The 21,017-nt window shown below is 38.4% G+C and overlaps 1 protein-coding gene across 1 annotated transcript in view; it reads right to left on the bottom strand.

The window, feature by feature from the left end:
- Positions 1-1,770: 1,770 nt before the first annotated feature.
- The window catches only part of LOC118809374 (CDP-diacylglycerol--glycerol-3-phosphate 3-phosphatidyltransferase, mitochondrial), a 21,235-nt gene continuing 1,988 nt past the window's right edge, over positions 1,771-21,017 (bottom strand). The window contains exons 2-11 of the mRNA XM_036572613.1: positions 17,754-17,952; positions 14,160-14,237; positions 13,872-13,968; positions 13,064-13,253; positions 12,628-12,806; positions 8,786-9,207; positions 8,610-8,685; positions 6,694-6,842; positions 5,796-5,960; positions 1,771-3,725 (exon numbers count right to left, since the gene is read on the bottom strand). Of these exons, the coding sequence (XP_036428506.1) occupies positions 5,841-5,960; positions 6,694-6,842; positions 8,610-8,685; positions 8,786-9,207; positions 12,628-12,806; positions 13,064-13,253; positions 13,872-13,968; positions 14,160-14,237; positions 17,754-17,952 (1,510 nt within the window). The 3' untranslated portion in view covers positions 1,771-3,725; positions 5,796-5,840. The remainder of the gene's footprint in view (positions 3,726-5,795; positions 5,961-6,693; positions 6,843-8,609; positions 8,686-8,785; positions 9,208-12,627; positions 12,807-13,063; positions 13,254-13,871; positions 13,969-14,159; positions 14,238-17,753; positions 17,953-21,017) is intronic.

Genomic DNA, 21,017 nt, shown 5'->3' with positions numbered 1-21,017 from the left:
GATACGAGGTTTTCTTTGGACAACACACACACACACATATATATATATATATATATATATATATATATATATATATATATATATACATATACATATATACATATTTTACACACACACACACACACACACACACATATATATATATATATATATATATATATATATATATATATATATATATTCCCATACTTACAGGTAAGAAGATGGGCTTCACCTTTGATAACACAAAGAACTACAATATGTGTCTGAGCCAGGGCCAGGAGGTGGTAGCTGAGGCTGCTTTACGCCAGGCAGCAGTGAAGGGACAGGTATCTACCAGCAGAGGGCATTGCAGGCATGTCATTTTTAGGAACTACTCACCAAGTAACCAATTCCATGTTGTGTAATTTCATTTTTTGAAAATTTATGCCTATTATTTTTATTTTACTATTATATTATACTTTCGCTCTGTGTTAGATCTATGCAGCTATGGCTGAGAGATGCAACAGGTCTAACAATGGAGATCTGACCATCTCTATCAATGTGCTCTACAACCACCTAGAGACCAACTCAAAGGTAAAAGATGTGACAAAACACATTGTTCAAATTAATTGGGGAATGATGTACTAGAACCCAGAATTATTAGATATGATCTAACTGGAACCCAGATTATACTGCATGATATTTCTGTTGTTCCTATGTTAGGTTCCATGGGATGATCTACACTACATGTTTGGTGATATCATGCATGATGGACACTGATGGGTAGGACCTATCTGGAGGATGACATAGAAAGGGAACTGCACCTTGCTCCCAGTTTTCCTTTACCAACTTTAAAGGGGTATATTATGAATTGTAATGGTACAAATAAGCGCTTTACAGAAATCTGAGACACAATACACAAGACATTTTCACAAAAAATGTCCTGATGTTTAATTTTTCTATGCTGTAACAGACAAAACAGAACCAGGAGTGCCACATTTAAAACATACTACCAAAAACTATGAATACAGTGGTTTCATATACTGCACTGCACTAAATCCAATCCATCAAGAGTAATTATGCTGTTGTAACAAAAGGCACAGTTGTTCAGTGTTCTTTAAGTTTGCCCGATATCCAGTACATGCTCAGAAAATCACATTGTGACATAATGATGTAATTTATCATAATAACAATACATAAACCTGTATGGATTGCATCTTACTGCTGTATTAATTTATCAATAAAATTTCAGGATCATTGAGCGAACTCAATTTAGGTCCAAAGGTTAGTGCTTTCTCTTTTGAGGGAAGCATACAAAATGGTTTGACAAGAGATGGAATGAACATTAACCATGGTCATAGTTTTTAAAAACACTGTAGGATTCCAATGTTCCTGTTTTTCAGGAACAGTTAACCATCACTACAGACACGGAAGAGCCCCGTTATTGGATACGGATCTAGAGTCAATGACAAAACTTGTATACCCCTCTGGCCTGGGTGCTCCCCCACCAAAAAAATGGCTGCAATGTCATGTGCAGTTGAATTCACTTGCTTTACTATCTACTTTTTGTGTCTACAGGAATTGGAAACATGGACAGCTGACTTTGCCATGCTTGCTACAGTTTTGGCTGGCTAACTTTTTCAACCCCCAGTCCTTCCCCACTACAATCATACAGTCCATAGTCAGGGAAAACTGATGGCCTTTAGATACGATGTGTCTGGTTGCTGAGGTAATTAAAAAGTTTTGGGAAAATACTATCAGTCCATCGAGAGAGGGTGCTTTTATCTACAGCAATTTTATGGAAGGTGAGATGCATGTTTTCCTGAAATGATAGGAATGTATACTGTTTGTTGTTAGGACCCTATCACAGTGGGGTGTAGACTGAATAACACACAAAGTGATTACCAAACCTTTATTTTTTAATTTTTTCAAAACAGCAGCTAGTGAACCAAAACACAGTTTTACTACGAAAACCTAGTACATCTAATCATATACTGCATGAAGAATGAAATATGACTTTCAAGGCTGAAATTCTTAGACCAGTTGGCCTAAGACAAGGCTTCAAGTAGAACATTAAACCAGTTGCTATAGACTTGCACAGATTCATGGCTCTCCAGCACATTGCTCACTTACATATTGGTCTCCCTCAAACAAACTCTGACTCACTAAAACAAAGAAGAAGAAAAAAAAGCAACTTTAAATGAGATTTTAAAAACCCTCTTACTGGATCCAGTCTTTCAACAAACAGGCAAATGTTCGATACAGCTAGGCTTTCAAAATAAAAAAAACTAAATAAATATTCAAACATTTGTAAACTGATCCTTAAATGACAATTCTTTACACACTGTCATAACAGTGTAATACAGGGGTGTCCAATTTTATCTGCAAAGGGCTGGTGTGTTTGCAGGTTTTCACTCCAAACAAGCTGGAGCACAGCTGACTCTACTTGCTTAATTGTCTCAGTCTTCAAAGATCTCATCAGGTGATCTTCTGCACTGTTGAAATGAAAATCTGCAGCCACACAGGCCCTTTGTGGATAAGACTGGACAGACCTTGTGTAATAGCTTACACATCAGCACGTTACAGCCTCACATTAAGTCAAAGGTGCTGAACTTCCTTTTAGGGCTGGGAGTGTTCTAGGAGTTTTTTTCCTCCTTTGGACTTGCAAAGCTTGGCCAGTCTTTGAAGTTTGCTCAGTCTATGTTGTAGGTAGTTGTGATGGATAACATTTACACCTCAAACTTCATGCTTTTTCAGATGAAGTGCCTAAATTCAACATCCAGGCCTGGAAGCAATTACACAGTCACGGAATACAAGAATAAGAGCATAAAAGTACGTTAAGGCTGTACTTACTGCTTTCTTTACAGCTTATAGATGTAATGATTTAAATGCACCTCCTTATTCAACCCTTTCAATTTAATAAAACTGCACAGCTTTTCTCACATTTGAAACACATGAAAACAAAACGATAACACTGACATTCGGACATACCGTCTGTTCTTTGAGGTATTACATACATTTTCATCAGATGTGTACCAAACAACCAGTGCATAGGAAAGAAGTGGTGACAGTAACAGGGTTATAACACTTTCTTATTTCTCAGCTCAGCAGAGCCTAAACAGTCTCCACTTCTCACACTGAATCTTTTCATAAATATGCTGACTTTAAAAGAACAAAAATTAGAAATTTCTATGAAAATTACAAGTGTGACCCATCTTGCCTTCATATGCACATCCATTAGCCAAGGACATGCCAAATGTACACACACACCTATGAACAATAACACACAGTGGAAGTTAGGTTAGCTTCAGAGATCACCACCACACTGGGGCATTTCTGAATGAAGCAGGGATGTCCAAACTCAGTCCTGGACTGTATGAGTACTGCACAGTCTTAGTGCTTACCCTGCTCCTCTCAGCTGATTCAACTCATCTGTTCATTGTCAAGTCACTCTGACATTACAGGGAAAGTACTAAATTCAGTGCTGCAGCCCATCTGGACTGCATCTTCGACTGTGCTCTTTGGTTTACACGGTGGAAATAAAGTAAATCTTTGTTGTAAAAATATTTTCACAGGAGCTCGCTGGGACACTCAGTCAGGTGTGATTGCGAATGCCCGTTTAAAGGAGTAGATGCCTGCCATGCCCGTCATCTTCATTAAAGCTATCCTTGTGGACCGCCAGGAGAACAAGAATGTATATGAGTGCCCTGTGTACAAGACACACATGCGAGGGCCCATCCTTGTTTGGACCTCTAACCTGAAAACTAAAGAAAGAACAAGTAAGAGGGAGCCCACTGCAGTATGCCTGCTTCTCAGTGCCTAGAGCAGTGCAGAGACACTAGGCAGTGAAAAAAATAAATACTTTATGGACTTTACCATTGTCATGCACAGCAAATACATTCAGAAGGGGGTTCTAATAGCATAAAGAGAGTATTTTTTTTTCATAAAGCATGTTTAAACAACATAAATAATTAAAATGACCAGTACTGTACATATATAAGACTTTTTAACATATTAAGATACAGAAAATAGATACAAAGTAAAATATAATAAAAAATATTAAGAATTCCTAAGGCTTATGTAAAAGAGTTGTAAGTCTTGATTTAAAGACGGTATTTAGACACTCCTCATATTTAGGGGAAGGCTTTTCCATAGCAGTGGAACAGCAACCATAAAAGCACGGTCAACCTTTAAGCTTCAATCAAAACTGTGGAGCTGGTCTGAACACCTCAGAGACCTAGGAGCAGAGAAGGGTGAAGCAAGTCTGCAATGTAGGAAGAGCTAATCCATTAAGAGCTTTAAAACTATTAAAAGAATAGGATAATAGAATAATAGAATCCTGTAATGGACAGGGAGCCAGCGCAGTGGCTGAAACCAGGGTAACCTGGTCCCTTTTCTTGGTGCCTGTAAGCAGTTTGCCAGCCGGATTGTGTATTAAATAAAAGGCGAGTTAACAATGACTTAAGTCCAACTTACAAGGAATTGCAATAGCCTGGATACGATGAAATAAAGCACAAATGACTTTTTTTTCCAGTCTTGAAAGAAGAAAAATGCATGACATCTGTTTTTTCTTCATTTAGTTGTAAGGAACCGTCCAGCTTTTAATATCCGCCAGACGCTCACTGAGACACTAATGAGATGTTGTTGGGCTGAGAAGGGAGATAGAGTTGGGTGTCATCGGCGTAAAAAAGAAAAGAAATGTGAGGTTTCTGAATAACATTACACAAAGGAAGCATGTAAGGAAGCATGTAGGACAGGCCCTAATATAGAACCCTGGGGGACTTCGTAGCCAATGGTAGCAGGAGGCGAAAAGCAATTGTCAATATTAACTGAGAAGGTCCTATGACACAGGTAAGACTTCTAGTCTAAACCTGTCCCACATAGGCCAACCATGTGATCAATAAAAATGTTGTCATCAATAGTATAGAAGGTAGCACTGAGGTCTAAAAGGATTAGGACAGCACAGCTACCAGACCAACAGCAAGTAATAAAGCATTTGTAACTTTTAGTAAGGCATGTCATTGTAAGCAAATAAGGCTGCAGCTGTACAACTACTAATTTTTAATTAATCTTAAGCATTAAAAACTCATTTTCAGTTCTTAGTGTTACTACTTTTTGTAACTTGTATCACTAAATATATATTACTATGGGTATAATATAGAAATCTAAAAGTATATATACACTGCATCTGAGATATAGGCTACATGTAAGTGATATATTGCAGACACAAAACAGCTGTAAAAAGCTCCAGATGTTAGCTGAAAGAGGTCAATGCTAGTGCAGTGCAGAGGCTAAAACCTGACAGCACTGGAATAGCGCATGGCCAAATTCGTGCTGTGGTCTGGCCATGCTAGTTCTACACTCAGCTATGACATGGGATTTAGGCTGGAGGAACCACTACAGTGACACTGCGCATTCTTAAGAACCCACTGTCTGGCAGCTTGGGGTTTTTTGTGTATGCATATTCATGGAAACTCTACATGTGCAAAGAAAAAAACAAACTGGACAGACAAACCCAAAAAACAAAATGCTGATTGCTGTTTGTGTGAGCATCACTCTCATAGAAGGGGGCTTTTGGTTTCTTTAAAACTATCAAATATTGATGTTGACATATTATGAAATTTTACATTGATATCAAATTTATGTAGGACATTTTACATGGAGCCTGAATATTGACTGTTGAAGTATGCCTAGTTTTCAGGCTTTCAGCAAAAACATAAGTAGGTTCATCAGTCATGTTTTATGCTCTTTTTGAACCAAATCAATTGTTTTATAAAAGGGTGCAGGTCAGGGGGTCTTGCATGTCGCAGTACCTCAGTATTAGATTAACCAACCTGGTATGGATTGTAAGAAGATCAGAAACTCAGGCATGTGGATTCTCAGAAGAAGTTCTTAATGAGAGGAGTGACCAGCTTCACCCATAACTTAACATAGCGATTAGGCTGCTTAAAGGTGGAGCCTGAAACCTCTGTGGACCTCTGGTACAACATCTCTTGCTCCTGAAGAAGAAAGAAAGCAGTTGCACGTCTAATAATCTGTATTAAATTTGGATCAGTTTCCCGGCATTGTTTGCATGAATCAAAGTAATTATGTATGAAAAATTTAAATCCCCTCACATCATTCTAGCAAACAACCAAGATCCTTAAAATAATCTATAACAAATAACAAAATGCACAGTATAGCATTTTACTAATGTGTTTTTTCTCTGCCATTCTGACCATTGTATAGTAGAAGCCCTTTTGCAATGTATGTCAGTCATACTTAGAAACAACAACATTTTTTTTTAAACTTTGAGGCTTGGAGCTTGTACTCAACAATTTATCTTTACTCTACACATAATTTAGAATGTTCACATTTGATGACCATCAGAGGCCATGGCTTTATTGCCCTTGCTATAAGCTTATGTAACCTTTATCTGATAAGGACTGACAGGAACTTTAAGTCATCGGTAGAGTTAGTGAGCCTCTGAACCTATTTATGGTTACTTAGACTTTATTACCACTCATGCATGGGTTTCCCAGAAAGATCACGTGCCCTTGGCCTGATGATATACTAAAGAGTAAATATTGCGCATACAATGGGCTTACTAACACTGTCCAACATAAAAACTAAGGGAAAGGTGGTGTGGGCTTGCAATATAATATCAGACATATGATTACTTAAGATATAATGTCCATAAAGGTTTGAGCTCAAATGAATGTGCAGATTTTATTATATAAGAGTGATTCTAACCTTTTGCAAATGGGCCTGGAGCTCCTCATTTTCTGTTACTATGGCAATCTGAGCCTCTAAATCCCTGTGAACAGAGCGATAACCAAAATTGGGAGAGCCAATAAGAGTGAGGCAGGGGTGGTGTTTTCCTTCCAGGTAGTACCACAGTCCTGTGAGGAAAGAAGAGGCTTATTGAGGCTGGTGAAAAAATAAGAAGAGGAAAAAGAAAAACATTCTTGAAGGGAAGAACAGTCATACTCGCAACAGACAAACAGTTCCCATTCTGTACCAACACACACAAACACTTTTCCAATCAAGTCAATTAGTATGGAGCAGCATTTCAAAGAAATATGTTGTCAGATGTGCTGTGGACATTCAAACTAGGTTAGTTGTGGTTTCCTTAGGAAAGCGAAAGTATTTGTAAATACAAGAGTCTGTGTGAACGTTGCCCAGCTTAAATAGCATTATTTCAATTTGGCCACATTTCGTAGCTGGCCCAGGGTTTGCGAGCTCAATGACATGTGGCCTCCATTCAGCTCTTACAGGAAACCCTGAACATGAAATATGATATCTTGGCATTTTGGGACAAACAGATCCTTCCATGCCTTCAGTTCAGAGGCAGGGACTCAGCTGTCAGTACAGACAGGGTGGACTTTGGAGTACTTCATATCCTCAAAATTACAAGATTAAAAAAAGAAAGAGCCAAACTATGATGTAATACTTCAAACAAAGGTCTTTAATTAGTGCTACATAAAATGTGTCACAGTGAGTAGCATTTTACCCTCAGGTAACATTCTTTTGTGATGGATGCAGATCATCAGGCAACACTGACGGGAAGACACTCTGCACTTATTCTTTGGGACTTCCTTGTATGTACAAGGAACTGTCAATCATGCATCCCCAATGCCTTTGTGGTAACTGAAGGAGTTTACTCAGTGCCTGAACTATAAGACTCAATTTCAAAACATTTTAGTTAAAGGAGTTACATCATGAACATACTTTCTCTGTCTCTCCCCCTGCCTCCCTCTGTCCATCGCTCACTCACTCAATCAGTCAGTCACCCTCACTTAGACCAGCTCATTGTCTCTTGCCTGGGGTGAATAGGTCCCTTGTAGGCTGAGGGCCAGCGTCAGAATGCCAGCTAATGGTCATTGATTCTTTTTCTTGCTTGACCGAGGGGACCTCTGCACCCCGTCTATTCCCACTTCTGCTCCTCTGTTTACTAGAAATGACGGCATTGACAGGGCTTTATCTAATAAGCGGGACTTCTCAACGGGAGCGTGAAATTGAATTCCACTGATGCTGCCCATATTTACTGAACTTCAGCTCTCTTGCTCTCGCTCCTTGCTCTATTCTAGTCTCTCCCCTCCCTGGCCTGCTCCCTCTCTCCAGCTCATCTCTAGGTCAGGAAACAAATGGTGTACAAATGGTGTTTTTGTGTCCATTTTGTACAAACAGTATGAATAAGTATTAAGTATTATTAAGTCCTTGAAACTGTTTATTAAATCTATCACTCCATATATCCATTTCACGAAAAACAACAGGAACAGAATGAAGACCAAGTTAATATTGTTGTTTTTGGTTCTCCTGGAGTTTTCAATTTGTCTTAATTGACAGCCCTGAACAGAAACGCTGACATGCCTCAGATGTCAGCAAAAGCCAAAGAATCTGGTCTGTGCATTCCTTTGGTTTACAGAGAAAACATTACAAGTGTCTGGCAGCCTCAGTGGCCTAAAGCAGAGCGGGAAAGGATCAGAGGCTAACCCATCAGACAAGAGATGCTGGGAAACCTACTCAGTTCCTTAAAATTAGTTTTCCAGGTATCCTGAAGTTTCCCTTACAGGGTTTATTGGGAGCTTGGCACCACAGTGCCTCCAATAATTCAGTGTATTTAAGGTGATGGCGTAAACAAAGGGTGAACTGTCAATACTACTCACCCTTGGCATGGAAAGTCCAGTCAGAGCGATGATACTCATGTAGGTGGACACGACCCTGTTGACCTAGGTCACATACCTTCACAAAAAACAGAAGCAGTACCACATTTTATTATAAGAACTATAAACATGTTTCTAGATGAATGGTTATTGCCAAATAAATCAAAAGGCTTGCTCACCTTTCTGTAGAACTGGTGCGCAAGGTGAACGTAGGCTTCAGGAATGGCGCCTGCCACCCCCTTGGCCCCAAAGAACCCGTTGACCTCTGGTGAGGCCATGAGGATGCGGTAATCTGCTGCAGTTCCCAACACCAGTTTCATGTAGGTTCGTGTCAGGTTGAAGTAACCTGAAGTCAAGTAAACTGTGTCTCCACCTGCCTCCCTCAACAGTCTCTGTGTTACTTCCTCATCTAGTCGGATGCCCAAAGGCTTCATCTGGACAAGAGGGAAGACCCATGTGTCACTGCGCTCTTCTCCACATTCTAGTTCCAAGTCTGAATCCTGTGAGCATTCCAAATCCAGCATGTGCTGCTGGGTCCTAGGAGTGTTCATCACTTCCATAATCTGCCGCCGTGCTGAGGCTGAGAATTCCAAGCGGTTACCTGAGAATCAGAGATTAGAGTAAGAGGTGGAACTTCTGCGAATTATCTGAAGCAATAGCTCTATGAAAATTCTGATTTACAATCTTCCCCCTATGCCAAACGTAGTCAATCAGCCAAGGCATGTTTAGTGTTAAGACTGCTTCTTTATTTTGGTGCTGGAAATGTGAGACTAATAAGGCTAAAAAGAAACAGAAGCTTACACAACATCGATAAAAGAAGACAAATTACTATCAGACAGTTAAAAACAGTAATAGCAGCCCACTTGAAGTCTGAATTCTGTCTATTTTCCCCTTAATTATTAATGTTAGAAACAAGCAAGTCCACTTGAGATAAGTGTGTGACGATTTAGGCCTGCGGTTTGCATCTTGCTAATTGGTGTACATAACATTCCACTGTTAGCTATTTTAGCCTCATTAGCTCCAATGCAAAACCAAACAAAGAAACTTCAGACACCAAACATGATTGCACAAATTTTGTCCTTACCCTAAATGAAGTCAAATTTGATTTTTGTCAAACTATCACTTTAGAGCTACCACTAGTAATGCTGGATCTAATGGTATATTCATAACTCTTTGCCTTCTTTAAACACAACAGTCTTGAGTGGAGAAACATCAGCCTAATTCACAACTGATGTCGACATGTGTATTAAAAGCGCTGCCAAAAGACCTTTTTTCAATTTATATGTACTCCACGCTTCTCAGAGAGGCCTTTGCACATATAAGGATCTCGCAAATGCATGATCCAAACCTCAGAGAAGCGGGTCAATAACTGCTGACCGTCTGGAAAGGCGCTCTGTCAAAGCCTGGCGCCTCTGCTAGACATAATGTGCCACGGTGAGTCATAGAAAGAGATGCAATCTGTAAATAATGAATTAGTTTCAGGACAAAAGCGCTGTGTGTTTGTAATGTATGGCCCAATCCTACTGATCTAGGGCCAGTTTGGTGCACTCCACAATGAGGATGTGTTAAAAATCGAGTGGGAGAGGCTAATCCAAAGACTGTTTTCCGACCGTAGAAAGGAAGCAAAGCCACAAATATGTGTGGAGCAAACAAGCCACGCTTTGATGGCAAAGACAGGGGCTTTCCCCACAGGCAGAGCACCAGCAACCCCAAGCCTCTGAAGCCTCTGAGGACCAAACACATCCAGTTAAGAGGGCCGTGGAGTTCAGCCGCTCTTACCGACAGGCAGGAGGATCCGATTACTGGTGCTACACAGGCAGTGAAGTGCAAACTCAGCAGATGGGCTTCTCAATGGTCATCCACTTCCAGTTTAGTGGAAGGAGAGCTTTCATGCTCTGTCTATCACTCCTCTGCATAATTTGTTTAATAAGAAGGTGTAAGGGGTTAAAAGAGAACAAAAATAATTACAGCTGCATCGATATGGAATGTCTGGGCCAATAACAATACCAAGATGTTGTGTCAAATACAAATTATGATCCAAAGATTATGATCCATACATGAAGTGCAGTGAACATAAGACTTAAAATACGGTTAGAAAAAGATGTATCACTGATTAAAGTTCCACAGTCATGATAGTAACGTGACAGTTACCGTATTTGGGTCATTGCACGCCCGTCTGGCTATGTGATGGATTTCCATGAAGAACATTCAAATATTGAGTTTACCTGCTTACAGATTGACCTAATTGAGTTTAAATAATAATTTGGTACAAATGAAGAGTTTCTCTTGCTGTAATTCAATTTGTAATAATTTTGTAAATACATGTTTATGGAAAGAATAATTGCTGATGTATAATGGAAAACAATTTTTTTCTCTCTGATAAAGGAAGTGTAATTATCATATAGTGCTGGCATAGGGCTGATATGGCACTGATGTAGTACCGATATTTCTAGTGTGTAAAGCCCACTCCCAACAATAAACACCATGGAAAAAAAGAACATTTTTAAAATGTGGTCTATAATGCATTTTGGAAAGAAACCCTTCAAATATGAATCTAAGAATAATATTTCACTTTAAATCAACTGGTTTCATGTTAAACTCATATAGATTAACTTGTAAGAGGATGCACCTTTATGTCAGTGGTGTAATACTTCATCTTCAAAATTTATTTTCAGTTTTCAAAATATTCAAAATGGTGTTATCCACTATGCCATTCATTTCAGTGAGAGATCTGTTCATAAAATTATCTTTGAAAAGAACTGATTTGCCAATTCAGTAGTGAGTATATGTGCATAAGCCAAGCAAAAACAGGGTGCCAAGTTATTGGCTGTCATTTCATTATGGGACTGATGATGACAATTTTCCCCATTTATCAATGACTAATATATCATGTACACCATTTTTCTTCCTTATGCTTATACTTAATTCATAGGTTTCACTTTCTGCCCATCAGCCCATCTCTTCTTGGCATATTCCCATCTCAGCAGACTCTTGCAAGGCCTTGCTCACTCCTTCACGTCTGTCTATCCATTGCACCCTCCCTCTGTCCCTCCCTTCGCAGATCATTTACCACCAGCAAGGTGACATCATCACTCTATTTCTGGGATCTGTGACAAACTGTAGTCCCGTTCTAGAGTGGTTATGTCATGGTCCGGCGCTAGCTTCTCAGTGGCGGTGCTTGGGTTACGGATATGGCTTTACAGAGTGGACATAATCACTCATTCACTCATCTGTGCTCTCTAAGCCCACGGAGCAGTCTGAATGTAAGGCACACCAGCCATAGATCAAGCAGGGTACTGCTGCCACTGCCACGGCCACTGCCAGCATCTCTGGAGCCTACCAAAGACTGGACTGGCATAGGGTGTAAACCTACAGCAATAGCGTAAGGTTTTAAAAAAATGCGAGTGCTACAAGGAAATGCAAGTTCAAAGCTTTAGCTGCTATACAAATGTCTTATCCATGTACATTAGTGTAAGATGAGAAAAGGGTGTGTCGTGTCACAAATCAGAGAAAACAATCCACAGCTCTTGCCAACAGATCTGTAACTCTTTGTGAGTTGTCAATCTTCTGAAGACTTCCTCAACCACAGTATGAACAGAAGAACATTTCCCATAAATGACTGTATTAACATGCTACTTGACAACAAATAAAGAAAATTAAAATAAATCAACTTTTGCACAATACATATGCCTTATCCTACATGTAGTTGATCAGCCAAGACATATTTAGTGTCTAAAACTATTTTTTTTTTTATTTTTACACTAGCCATGCAAGGCTAATGTAGCTAATAACTAATGGAACAATACACTGCACCAAGAAAGATCATAAAACTGTACACCTAAAATGATCAGCACTTGCCTCACAGGATCAAACAAGTGCACTGAGTTGTTAAGTAATTTCAGATAGACCTGCTTATGTGCTTTATGACCGTGTATTTGATTTTTCACTGAACTACTGATTAAATCTGGCTTTGTGCTGTACTGGTTCACTGATAACAAGAATGGTAGACACATCCGCTTGCCTTTGTAGGGGTGAACCATTCCCTCCTTCATGTGAACAGTATCATCAGGGCCCAGCTGCAGTGACACATCACCCACAGCTCGCACCAGCTCAGCAAAGAAATCCGCCACCTCTCTGCAATCTTCCAACAGCACATAGCGATCCTGACGATTAGTGAAGTACGAATCGCTCAGATTCGCTCTGCAAGAGAAGATCATATAAATGATCACTCAATAAACACAGCACCCGTCATTAAGCCACTAAATGCTGATCACAGAGATTAATAATAAGTAGTTTTAATAATGCAAAGTATATTTAAGGTAAAATAAGCAACATTTAGGGGCCATGCAAAACAAACATACTGAATTTTAGCATTCTAAAATTTGCATGCATATGTCTAGAACTGTATGTTTTTGCATTTGATGACAGATGAGTGCGTGTGTTCTTTCTGTCCATACCCACTGATGATCAGACTGTCGTCAAACAGGTAGGCTTTGATATGCTGCACACCAATAGTCTCGTTGAAGCGTTCAGGAACTAAAAGGCGCAGCAGACCCCGCAGGTCTGGAGTGTGGTACAGACACACCCTCATCTGCTCTGGGAAACGCTGCAGCAATGGCAACAGCATCGTACGAGAATTATTCTTTCCTGGAGAAGACACAGAGGCAAATTTGCACACAAACACACACATAGGCAAGATAGAATCATGTATACAGGCAGCTATCCAAATACTTTATAGGGTCACATACCTACATTTAATGCAAGCCAAGCAACATGAAACCACAATAGCAAGTTATAATTACTCAGTGTTAATCACTGACAGAATGGACTCAACAAAAACATATTTTGCCACATTCTCAAGTGAGAAGCAAAGTTGAAGTGATAGGTTGATGACAATTCCTGAAAAGTTCCCCCTCTTGCCACAAAAAAGCCCTTTACATAAGAACTGTAATCGTCACTATGGAAGAAAAGTACATGCTGCAATAAGCAATGCAAAATTACAGAATTGCACCAATACGCACATGCCACACTGCTAGCTGTGCACCTCAGTCATTCTACAGAAAGGAAGTAGAAAACTGGGTTTTTCCCCCCCAAGTGATTTCTTCCTCATCACCCTTTCTCAGGAATATAATCATACGATCATGTTATAACATGCTGTCATGTTGGTTGTGGACCACTGTGCTGTAAATACATGTGGGTAACAAGGCTTGAGCAAGTGAGAACAGAAGAGAGCATGAGCAGGAAGGACAACAGTTCCTCACTAACCTCTTGATCCTCTGGTGTAGTCCAGTAGTACAGACACTTTTAAATCGGCAGCTGTATCTTCCTGAGAGCGCTTAAGCGCCTCTTCCATACAATTAACCTGTATTGAAGTTATTTTTATTTTACTTTATAATTAAAGTGATTAGCAATTGTCTGCAAACATAATTATGCAGCAGTTGAATTCTTTAGCAGTCTAAACTTTTATGAAAACAGTAAAATGTTCACTTATCATTCAGCAGATCTAATAGACAGTTTCAGGTTCACTTAAACAGGTACATAAAGAATACATACAAGATCTTGTTCTAGTGGTCCTGTGCCAAGATACAAGGATGCCAACACCACTCGTCTCTTGGCTGTCTTGATACGAGCCTGGAAAATCACAAAACAATTACACTTTAAAAGAGGCAAAACATTAGTGCTACACCACAACAGAACATGACATTACTACTGTGACTGACTGACACTGTCAATATAATTCCTAATAGTGCCAGATTGTGGGTGTCAGCTGTCTTGGTAACCAAATTCTTTGTGGACAATGTGACTCCCCATATAGACTGTAAGCTCCAGAAGCTAATTTGTGCAGCAGCCATTCAGTGGCTACATTTCTGAGGCATCATAATAGTGTCCAAAACCTTTTAACATTTCATGCACTGGTTTCCCAATGTATTTCATATAGAGAGAGTAGTAATAAGACCCTTCACTAAAGAGGTTGTTAGCTGTTAAATGTTAAATTATACCAAATTCACATCACTTTCCCTCATCTGACTTCCATCCTTTCTTATTTCTACTTTCAGCTCTTAAGTTTCCAAATAATTGCCAAAAATTAGATCATAAAGCTGTTACAATTACTCAATAGAAAATCAAGTAACTGAGTTTAAATCTTTGAAAGGCTGTGCATGGTTTGTTATTGTTCAGTTAAGTAGTTTTTTGGTCTTTTTAAAACAACTCAATTGTTTATTAAAAATTATTCTAGCAAACAAATTATCCAAATTCTAATATAAAGTGACAGCCCTACACTACATGAAGCAAATTTCATATTTAATACTATCTTCTCCAGGCTAATGCTGATGTTTAACACTGACATTAAATGTAAATCCTAATAGTGCTCAGTATTAGATGCATTGTACATGCCTAATGTTTTTGCTGTTTGCACTCTCAAAAAGATGTCTTTTATCAGCAACCACTCAACAATTTATAAATTCACATTTTTAAAGAAAAAGGTACATCAGCAAAACATCAACCATGCAGCACAGGCATTTTCACTGTTCTAATTGCAACACAGTGTTTGTGATACAGAAGTGTGCAATAAAAATGCAACACTCAAATGTAGAGTGGGGCTTCAAGATCAGCAAAAGTTTCAAGACCAATCAATGCTCTTTCAAGTAAGTGCAGTGTGCCCTGTAAGGTAACAACCCATTCTAGTGAATAGAACTGCACACAACATAGGGTGCATAATTACAGAATTGGAGAAAGCCAATCACATCTAACCAAGTGATAGGCTAGCAGAGAAACCAAGCTGAAAAGGCTTCATTGTGACTTTTGTTTTTAATTAAAACAACATTGAGTATTACATAAAGGATAATCAGACACAGCAATAAAGTTATATCACAGTAGAATACAACGCTATACTTTGAGATGGCAAGACAAAAACAGATAAACACCAGATAATAACAAACCTTGTGATCAACAACAAGCCAGTAATATCAGGCTTGCCAGTAACAGGAGGAGTAATTGCTGGTTTGGAAATAAAACACCCAACATTAATTCTCAGACACGTCACACAGAAAACATCTTGCACTTCAGTGTGGATGCCCTTCCTGTCATATCAGTGACAGAGAGAATTAATTACTCTGAATGTTGGCAATTGGCTGATAACGTTGGCCAACTGATAAAACTGGTAATCTTCAAAATGATACAATTAAATTACATTTATTTATTGCAGAATTATGTCTCTTTTCTTTTTTTTGATGCCCTACAGTAGGGCTTCAAAGGTACTCGTATATGGTTAGTATCCAGCCCAACAGATGAACTTAGACAGATGAATCCATGTTCTAAATTAAAATCACCTTGTGGTATATTATTAACAATTTGCTAAATAATTACTGACACAATGTTCAACTAATCACAGCTTAGCAACTGTATCTAAGCACTACTTCTGACAAGTGAAAAAAAAAAAAAATCAGACTAAACTCTTTGGAACAAACCTGGAGAGAGGCAGAAAACTGGTCATGATTATTACTCTAAGAGAGCTGAAAAGGTGCGCTGAGGAAGGCATAATTAAGACAAACACTATCCTGATCACGTGGAGGGTGGTGCTGTTTTTAATTCATTTCTAAAGGTGAAACAGCTTTATATTAATCTGTGTAGAAGCTCAAATTTACAGTGCAATTTCCAAAATATTAACAAGCAACTCTATAGTAAGCTAGTTTATCAGGGTTACTGTGTTTACTAACATTCATTTTAATCTGTTGTTGAATAATAAATACCTTTGCAGAACGATGTTACAATTCGTTAGCTAGCTAAGTTAGCTTCTCTTAGCGGCTGGCAGTTTGATAAATTATTCAGATTATACAGTGTTCACATTTGCAATTACAACAAGATGATAAATATTAATGTACTTGCGAGGAATCCTTTGCATTTTTTGAGGAGAGCTAAAAAATTACATATCGTCACATTTAATGTTGCACTGACCAATTTTAGTCTGTCCGTTCAATCAGACTATTTGTTAAGAATGTACCTTTCAAATATATGACAAGAAAATAAACATTTATGCGGAGTTGTTAATGTGATATTGGCCTACTAAACACATATTTTGGTCAAGCTCACTTGACATTGGACTGAGTATAATGTGGCGTAAAATTCGACCCCACATCATCCTCATACAACACCTATTTTGTATTGCTTTATCACTACTAAACATAATTTAAAAATGAAAAGCAGAAAAAGAACTGGCATTATCTTAATAAAAGGCTTTAGTTTAGTAATTAAGTAATTTGTCTTACTTTCTGATATGGGCAATGGCCATCATATACAGTACTGTGTCCAAAGTCTTAGGCACCAAGCAAATTATTTTAAATCTTAGCAATAAGTGAGTCAGTGCTAGTAAAAACACCATATATCATTAGAACAGGTACAAACAGACATAAGTACAGTAAAAAGTAACAAAAATTTCTTGTTTTCAGAAAAGTAGTTAATATCATGTGAGCACATCAAATGGGGCTCCACATTTCTCCTGGACACCCCAGCCATCACACAGATTTGTTAAATTCCCCCAGCATACTAGATTGAACATAATTAAGCACTGATTAGCTAATCCAGGTATTAAATGGTAACTACAAAAAAAATACAGGGTTTCCTCCAGGAGAAGTTTTGAAATGAAAAAGAAAAAAAAAAAAAACATTGACATACATGAAGCTTTATTTTGTATTTATTGTAATAGTGTTTTTTTCCTGAGTAAATAAGCAGTAAGTACCTAGATAAATAGCTTTTTAAACAGAATTTTCTCAGGTGCCTAAAACTTTTTCCCAGCACTGTATATAATCAGGCCACTCACTTATCTTGGCATTTAATGAAATGTATATTTACATATACAAACGTATATTTGTACTGTGATAACTCAACCTGCTGTGATATGTGTTACCTTAACTTAGAAGTTTCCAGCTATGTGCTTTAATTATCCATATTTTTCAAGATCATGAACTACTGGTCATGTGACTACATGGATAGAGTATATACTGACAGCTTGACATGAAATGTCCATCTCTTTAGCTAAACATGATCACAATGCAAATCCTGTGGTTCAGTGATGAACTAGCAGGTATTCATGCACAAATTATAGGAAAAAACAGTATATACTGGGTTCAGATCCAACATGCATGCACACACCTTCATAGCCTGATAAAACTCATCAGGGGTGTGCAGGATGTGGATGCGGCCCCCAGGCACTCTGAAGGCAGGCACATGGTCAGCGATCCAGTGGAAGCGAGAATGGAGCCTTGCAGCTCCAGTAGAGCCTGGGGGCCTGGAGGAGGCTAGTGTGGGGTCTGCCTCAGCCAGGAGAGGAGCCAGGAGGAGCAAGGAGGACCTTTATGGTGAGCAGAGTGGAAAACATAAAAATTATATACAACATAGCATCATACAGTATGTTTTAAGCATGTTTTATTAATAATATTCTTAGCTCATTTGAAGACTAACAGGATAGTAAAATTGTTTGCTTAGTCTAAAAGATAGAACTGGCATGAAGAAGTCTTTTTTTCTTCCTGCTAAGACCAAAGTTTATGTCAGTAATGGTACTGGTTGGAGTGGTTGAACAGTATAGTGGATAACACTATTGCTATGCACACTGGAGACTGAATTTTTTTTTTCCTGTCCAGGCAGAAATGCCAATGCTATAAAAGAGTCCCTTTGGGCTGGACTCCTAATGTTACACTTTACCTACCACTGCTCTGGAAAAGAGCATCTGCTAAACACTAAACTGTAGGAGGGCGTTAACTAAGTGTTGATTTTTCCACAGCACAATTCTGTTTTGCTTCAACAGAGAAGACAGCAGTCAAAAGTACACTCTCAACACTTGCAACAGATTTGTCCTGCAAAATAACAGCAATAGAATCATCTTATGGTGCTTTGCACTACTAAAAACAGTGCTAAAATGGAGGTTTTAAAGGCAGAACACTTAATCCTATGCAGGAAGTAAACAGTTATTATCCAGTTCCACCCACCAAAATAAAATAAATACAAAAGAACCTACTCTAAAGATGTACACACAGATATGTCGAAATCATGATTAAGTTTCCATCTGATGTTAAATGCTACTGTTTCAAAAAGTGTGGCAGAAAGAATGAGCCATCATGAGATCATTTCTGGTTAATGTATTTCATCAGTTCCTCTGATGTGATTGTAAGTTTTTGTTCCTATTTCACCTCCTACTGATGATGGTAATGTTCGTAGGGAGAAAATGACAGTTTTACTCAAACATCACAACTTTCAAATGAACACAAGCTGGTTAGAGGGTGAATGTGATTAGTCATATAACTGTGATAAATAAAATAATCTGCGGTTGAGGCCATGTTATAAAAATGATTCAAAGTAACTTGACAAACGTTCCTTGCTTGAAACAACAAAAACACCAACTATTTTCATCTATTTCCAGTAAAGAATTCTCAACATTAGATACAGGTCATAATGACTTCAACTTCTTGCTAAAGGATGACTCTACTCTGGAAACAGAGAGAAGAATAGTTTTCCTAATACGAACCTGAATATCTAATAGGAACATTTTAACAACACAGTGGCAGATGCTTCTGGTTAGTGGTTAGAGGTTAGAAAGAATGTCAGTGAGGTCACAAAATGAAAATGAAATAAAGATACTAGATAATGGAAACCTCAGACACCTACAATTTTATTTCAGTGTGGAACTATTGCAAAATACCTGGCAGCATTCTAAATACTTGTGCCAGATCCTTCCAAAGCATACTGTCACTGTCATAAAAACAGCATGCATATCCATTATTTTTCTGCATCATCTGAGCACAGCAGCTGCTCTTCATATTGTGCGAACATTTCAAGATGACTTTGAATAAAATCTCATACCTTCACTTACATTACAAAGTAAGAAAATATGTTTGCATTCTTTTCTAAAGTTAACATTTTGGGGATACATGGTTTTGTTATGACAGTGACGATGTGCTCATTGAGACTATTTGCGAGTGCAAAGTTATTATTTACATACTTTGAGGGATAAACAAGTAGCAGATTTGTTTGTTTATCTACCGACACTTCATATTTTCATTCAACACTTTTGAGCAGCAAAGCACAGCTACTTAAATAGAGCATTAAATTCAGTGCCAAAAACTACAGTACTCAGATGACAGGAAGGGAATAACACAACCTAGGAGAGACGGCATGAAGTCTAACTCTACAACCCTACTCAGATCCACTGCCAAGCACCAAGGTCATCCTGAGTTCACCACAACCCAATCCCAGACATGTTTTTCTCAACTGAACTCGCTCTCGCCACACAAATACAGTTAGACTTCAAACTCTTATTGTAAAAACAAAAGGAAGGAGGTACTTTTAGACTACCATGCAAAGGAACCATGACCCTGCTCAGGCTGTAGCCACCCCAAGAACAAATAAATAAAATATGACAGATGACACATGAGTCACTGGTTCTTTCTACTTCTGTGATTGGCTTACCTTCATTGGTTCACAACCCAAGGCCCAATGCATTTGCATCAGTCTCAGCATAGAAAATTTATGATTGTTATGTTGCTGTGCGCCACTGAATAACGAAAATTATAAGCTAATTAAGATAGACAATGTGCCTGCTAGCCAACGACAGCATAGTCAGATCACATTCACTATGAGCTAGAGCAAGATCAGAATGCAAGTTTGTCAGCCAATCTGATTATGCAGTCCGATTACTGATGGCTTCAAATTGATATCAGTGAATGAACAAAACATTAAGCTACAGCTGCTTAAAGCCAAAGTCCTTACAGGAAGTCTGTCCACTCGACGGCCAACTTGGCAGCACCACTAGGCAGTTATTTCCAGTCATACAAGACCAGACTCCTATCTTTTTGAATAGGGAGAGACCTATAAAACTGAAATCAAAGTCCACATTAACGTTTCAAATATATATCTGAAATCATTGGTAAAATCTGAGAAAAACAGCATAAATAGTCTGTTGCGTTTGGCTTAGATAACACACAAAAACCAATTTTTCAGAACTTTCCCTGTAAACAGACATCATGTTGAGGGTTACAAGCTTTCCCATTCATATTTCAACCAGTGATCAGTCTCTTCCTTTATTATGTAACTGATTAAGCTTTAATGCGAGGTACAGATGGACCTATACAACATGAACAACTACAAAATAAACTTATGAAAACATCTGGACTTGCCAAACATGCATAATGAAGTTACAGACTGAAGTTACAGACCTTTGAGATACAACAAAAACGTGCGTTGGTTTGTTCTGTTTGATTTCTTTGAATTCTTTCATTGCTGATCAGTGGGCTTCTACTATCGTATTAGTCTCAATCCTACATAAGTTAACATCTTTATTTAAGCAGATAGACTAAACGTTAGTTTAAGATAGTACAGACAGATATTAACATTTTGCTTCTTTAGAATGCCAAAATCTGATTT

The sequence above is a fragment of the Colossoma macropomum genome, unplaced genomic scaffold, assembly GCF_904425465.1.
Source record: "Colossoma macropomum unplaced genomic scaffold, Colossoma_macropomum, whole genome shotgun sequence".
In the NCBI taxonomy this organism is placed as follows: domain Eukaryota; kingdom Metazoa; phylum Chordata; class Actinopteri; order Characiformes; family Serrasalmidae; genus Colossoma; species Colossoma macropomum.
This window is presented reverse-complemented; position numbering and strand designations above follow the sequence as displayed.